The sequence below is a fragment of the Peromyscus eremicus genome, chromosome X (genome assembly GCF_949786415.1).
Source record: "Peromyscus eremicus chromosome X, PerEre_H2_v1, whole genome shotgun sequence".
In the NCBI taxonomy this organism is placed as follows: domain Eukaryota; kingdom Metazoa; phylum Chordata; class Mammalia; order Rodentia; family Cricetidae; genus Peromyscus; species Peromyscus eremicus.
Window position 1 is genome coordinate 92057005 of NC_081439.1, and position 6000 is coordinate 92063004.

At 35.2% G+C, this 6000-nt stretch overlaps 1 protein-coding gene across 1 annotated transcript in view; it reads left to right on the forward strand.

Moving 5' to 3' along the window:
• Positions 1 to 5770, forward strand: part of Alg13 (ALG13 UDP-N-acetylglucosaminyltransferase subunit) — a 58405-nt gene extending 52635 nt beyond the window's left edge. The window contains 1 exon segment of the mRNA XM_059251510.1: positions 5465 to 5770. Coding sequence (XP_059107493.1) covers positions 5465 to 5682 — 218 coding nt within the window. The 3' untranslated portion in view covers positions 5683 to 5770.
• The last annotated feature ends 230 nt before the right edge of the window (positions 5771 to 6000 follow it).

Below are 6000 nucleotides of genomic sequence, written 5' to 3' on the forward strand. Positions count from 1 at the left end.
TGAGGCCAGTCTGTTTTAGAAGGTGAGTTCCATGATAGGACTTATTACACAGAGAAACCCTGTCTCAAAAATGCCAACAAAACAAAAAAGGTAATGATTCAAAAGTGACATGTTGCAGTTAGGTTAAAGAGATGAAATAATGATAGAAATCCCTGAAGGAGAATACTGAAGGGAACGGAACAAATACTAAAATGTATAATTCAGAAAACTTTGTTGAAACAAAAGAAACATGAAAACTTTGAAACATGCATAATAGCACCTTGCAGAGATGAGAATATCAACACAGAACATACATCATTAGGATAGTCCAGTAAGATTAATTTTCTAGCACCCATATGGCAGCTCACAACTGTCTGTATGTAACTCCAGTTCCAGGGACATCCTCACACTAACACACATGTAGGCAAAACATCAGCAATGAACATAAAATAAAAATAAATCATTAAAGAGAAATTTGCACTAAAATCGCTAGACTTTAAAGAAAAAATAGTCTTTTGAGAATCTATGTAAAGAGCCTGTGGAATATAAGGAAATATTACAATCAACAAACTTTGACAGTAATACTTTATGTAGGAAGAAAATGAAATGAAATTTATAATACACAAAAAAGGATGGCAAGATGGTTCAAACACTTGCTACTAATGCTGATGACCTGAGCTCAATCTCAGGAAACCACAAGATAGAAGTGGAGGTCAGACTCCTGAAAATTGTCCCCTGATCTCACCACATGGTATGTATGGCATGTCCATCCTACCCTTCCCACCAAAACAAGAAAATGTAAAAAAAAGTCAAAGAACTTGTGAACCAAGACTTTCTCACCTGCTAAAGTAAAAGTTATTTTTCAAGCATAAAGGATAGAATGTTAGAATAAAAATATTTTTCCTATATACCCTTGAAGAATCTTCTAGAGGTGTGTAGTGAAACAAGGTAATGATGAGTTTCATGTGACAATTAGAATTAGTTGGCATTAAATAAACCTTTGGTTCTTCAGTCAGTAGCACCAGTAAGTAGTCAGTAGTTACTGAACTCAACAGCATAGAGAATATTTGTATTATCAAACAATTTTACTGGGGGACTAGAGAGATGGCTCAGTGCTTAAGGATACTTACTGCTCTTCCAGAGGATCTAGTTTTGATTCCCAGTACCCACATGATGGCTACAAGCATTTGTAACTCCAAGGAGATCTGATGCTCTTCTGGCCTTCAAGGGCACTAGGCACACATGTGGTGCACAGACCATGTAGGCAAACACCGATACACATAAAATAATTTTTCAGAAAATTTGGCAATAGTATACTAGAAAATGATGTTTGAGCTTTAGTCTACAAAAAATAAAATATTAGAAGCATTGGTATATGACCTAAGTATTGACTATGTAGTTCCATATAGAATAAAAACAAAATGAAAGCCAGGAGATTGAGACTTGATTATGCAGAAGTCTTATATTTATTCAAGATATATATAACTTTTTTAAAATGGGAAAATTGAGAGAACATATATAAAGCATTTTTAAGGCTGTCAGTAATTACATCAGGTTCTTTTATCTAGAAACATTAGATTGAACAATTATGCTATATCTAGTTTTATCTATATTCAGGATTCTCAAGCTAAAAGAAAGGTAACAGACTTATGAAAGGCTAATAAATAGAAAGTTTTTATAGTCTTGAACCTGAATCAGAAGCATCAGTATGAACATTGCTATTGTACTTTTTAAATATACATTTACATTTCCTCATCTGTTCAGTTGAAGTCCTGAAAGTATTAAATATCCTTAGCATTGAATTTTGGTAGTCTTTAAAATAGTGTTTTTTTTTTTTTTTTTTTTTTTTTTTTTGAGACAGAGTGTCTCTGTGTAGTTTTGGTGCCTGTCCTGGATCTCACTCTGTAGACCAGGCTGGCCTCGAACTCACAGAGATCCACCTGCCTCTGCCTCCCGAGTGCTGGAATTAAAGGTGTGTGCCACCACTGCCCGGCAATACTTCTTGTTTTGAAAAGATAATGTTTTGTAGAGAAATAGCTGTCTCCAGATATGCCTAGAATTTCCTGTAAGAAATAACAAGAAAGCTATTAAAGAGATCTTAAGGACATGCCAAAAGGATCAGGTCCTTGTTTGAGTTGGTTTTCAATGGCAAAGATGATTTGAATTTCAGTGATAATAACTGTGATAGTTTGTAATGTAATACGTGAAAATGTCCAGGTTCCTAATAATGCTTTAAAACTTATCCTGCAGAAGAGGATGGTATGAAACCAATCTGTTTACTTGAAAATTAGAAAATATGGTGAAAGAATTAAGTATGTATTTTGCCATACTCATGAACTACACCACTAGGTAACCAAATAGTGGATTTGGGGATAAAGTAGGGAATTTGTGCCATTACCATTATATTATATATAACTAGTCAATGAAAGAAAAATGACTGAATATCATTTTCCAGTGTCTATTGGATGGATGATAGACATTAAACATTATTGGATATTAAAATTGCTATAGTTTGAAACCTGAATGTCTCCCAGTTGTTCGTGTGTTGAAGTCTTGTTGGGAAATATGTTCTAGTGGAATATCTTAGGTTATTATAGCCTACCCTTGAAGGGGATAGCGGCATGCTATCACCTTATCTTTGCTTGTTTTTTATTCCAACCTGCCATAAGATGAACCACTTCCTTTGCCACGTATTTTGACAACATGCTGCTTCTACCACATGCCGCAAAATCAATGGTACCCTTAGTTCATGGACTGAAACCTCTAAAAGTGTTAATCATAATCAACCTCCTTACAGGAAGCTGACACTAATACAGTGCAAAGACACACTACCTACAGATATGTCAAAGAAATCATTCCTAAGTTTGATCTAGTTTGCCAGATAAGCTGCCCATTTGCAGGAAGTACCTGAGAGCATGTTGTGCTATATTCTCAGTATGTAATCAACAAAATGTAGACTGTGTGAAGTTTGGAAGGTCAAAGGGCCCAAGTTCTTCAAAAGAAAAACTGTAAGGCAATGGGAAAGGAAAGAGGAAGGACAAATAGATTGAAATTAAAGTCATAATAAACTTTTAAAGATGAGTAAGATTTTTAAAGTTGTCTGTAGGTGCACATTGGGTAGGAAGATTAAGGGGAAAACCATACTGAAGTGATAGTGTTAGAGTCAGAATTATTGTTAATCATGTGAATGAAAGGGCCTGTAACATGGGGTATTTGGAAATGGCCTGGAAATGGCTGACAGTTTTACTTCTCAATCTAGGTAGTATATCATCTTAAATCATTAAGCCAAACAGTAAATTTATTTTCTCTCTCAGTCTCATTTGTAAATAAAGTACATTGCACAGTGCTAAAAACAAGTAGATGCAATAAATGTTTATGATAGAACTCTTTCTTTCATTGGAAATGTTACTTGCTGCTAAATTTGGAAAAGCATCGTGTGTCTGCTTCCAGCAGAGGTCTGAGCTTAAAGAATTGAAATCATAGCTAAGTAAAGGCTTTTATTACTTTATATAGATGGAATCATACAAAACTTACCCTTGGAGTTAGCAAGATTGCTCAGTGACTAAAGGTATTGGCTACTATGCCTGGTGAACTGAATGGGATCCTTTGGATCCACATGGTGGAAGGAGAGAACTGATTCTTTAAAGTTGTCCTCTAGAGGATTGATCCCCACATGCAAGATGTGTCATGTACTCTCACTATACACATAACACACACACACACACACACACACACACACACACACACACACACACACACACACAGCTCTAAGTTTGAGGCTAGCTAGTCTATATAGAAAGTTGCAGTTCATACAGGACTGCATAGTAGAGCGATAAATGGGTGCTTATTGTAGTATTACACATTTATAAGGGATGTCAGTTATGGCAGACTTAACACCCTAGTTTCTTTAAACTTGATTGTCTCAGGTTTCTGACAGTTTATTTTGCTACTTCTAGGTCTAGTAGTTGGTTTGTACCCAGTGATCATAAATCACATTTTTGTTTTCAAGTAATTGGCCTTTCTTGGTAATGGCCATTAAACCTAGAGCCTTGTGCATGCTAGGCAAGTACTTAGTTACTCATCCCTAGCTCTGTTTTCACATTTTATTCTGCCACAAAGTCTCACAAAATTGCTTAGGCAGGCCTTGAATTTGAAATCATTCTGCCTTGTCCTCCCAAGTAGCTGAGATTACAAGTTTGTTCTGCCAGACCCATACTCCATTTGCTTTTAAAAAAACATAGTATGATTTGTTTTGAGTACTTGTTTGAAAGAGACAAGGAAAGAATTTTGTTGGAAAACCCATTTTATAAATGCATTCAAACATTAGTAGATATTCTAATAATCAAATTACTTTTCTAAAACTATAAAAGTAGACATTTCTAAATTTATCAAACAACTCCAAAAGACTTATATAAGTTGTTAAAAGTGGCTGTGTAGTTTAGCTTTAATAAAATTCACTTCCTATTGTCCAGTTCTTTGAATTTTTCACAAATGCATTGTTATGTAAGCAACACCACAATCAAGAGGATTGTTTCTTCACCTCCTCCCCCAAAAATTGCTTATGAATTTTTTGCTTTAATGTCATCTGTAGATACATTCCTATTACTGTTAACTGTATAAAAGGTATGAATGTATTATTAGCATTGCCAGTGAATGGAGGCAAAGTAGATCCTTTCTTGCAAAAATTTTCAGAGTAAAAAATTCAGCTTGTGGATTGTTTTTAAGCTAAACTCTGTGTCTTAGAGCTCTGAATTTAATCCTTTATTGAATATCGAGATGAAACTTTCTATGCCTTCTAGTGTTAAAAATACTACGTATCTAGCACAGCTTTGAAGTTTGATACTTTAATTTCTAAATTGACTAAAATTGTTCAAATAAATTTGAAAGATTATGTCATTTAGCATTGATCAAAATAACAGATTTTTAACTAGTATATTACATATATTTAGGTATTTTAATTATGTTGGAAACAGACTGTTTATCATCATAGAGGTTTAATATGCAAACAATTATATTTCAACTTTGTATTAAAGGTAAAATTCCTAGATGAATCTTTTTAAACTATAGTAATAGATATAGAATGTTACAAGGATAAAATATTGTATCTAGTCCATTTTTTAAAGTCTGTGTCTCCTCAGAACTGGAACTTGGTAATTTAAAGTTCCCTACATTCTTCTGAGGCTGCCTGGAGAATTTGTAAGGTTGCTCAAATCTCTACTTTGTGCAGTTTTTCTCTTGACTTTTGTGTCTTATTATTTGACCAACAGTGACAGGTTACTGGAAACATCTTTCAATTTGCATCCAAGTGTCTCTTTTTAAGTCAACCCATGAGAATGCAGAGTTCTATGATTATATGGGGTGGGGACAAAAAAGCAGGTCAGCTACTGCTTTATAAGGGGCAACAGTTGTGCATTGCTATTTCACATTTTATTTCTTTGTTATTGCTGTCTTGTCTGTAGTAATTCTCTGATTTCTACTGTTGCAGTCTATCTTCAGCCTCCAGCAGCGGCAGCAGCAGCAGCGGCAGTGGCAGCACCACTACCACCGCCGCCGCCTCCACTTCCTCCTCCTCCAGCTCCTCTTGAAGCAGGAGATGCTTCAGGCTTGTCTCTACCCCCACCACTGCCACCTTATTCCTGTGATCCAAGTGGAAGTGATCTGCCCCAAGGTAGGGTATTTGGAGATTTGGTACAGGTTATTTAGGTTTGAGATCGTTTTTGAATCTAGAACATTTTCTGGATGATTGGGTGCAGAACCAAATGAGAGTAATTTGAGCATATAATTCTAGGTGGCTAACAAGGAGCAACTGCAAGTATCTTCTACGGAGTTAACTATAACAGATAATTGGATTGAATCATGACTCTTCCTTTGCTCCCCTCTTGTAGCTCCATGTCCTTCCTGAAAGAGATTCACATGGATAGTTTTGTTTTTTCCCTCAAATATTTTGTTTTAAATTGGGAGGTAATAGTATAAAAGCTTTCTTGTATTTAAGTTCTTTCCCTAACTGTATGAAATTGTTAA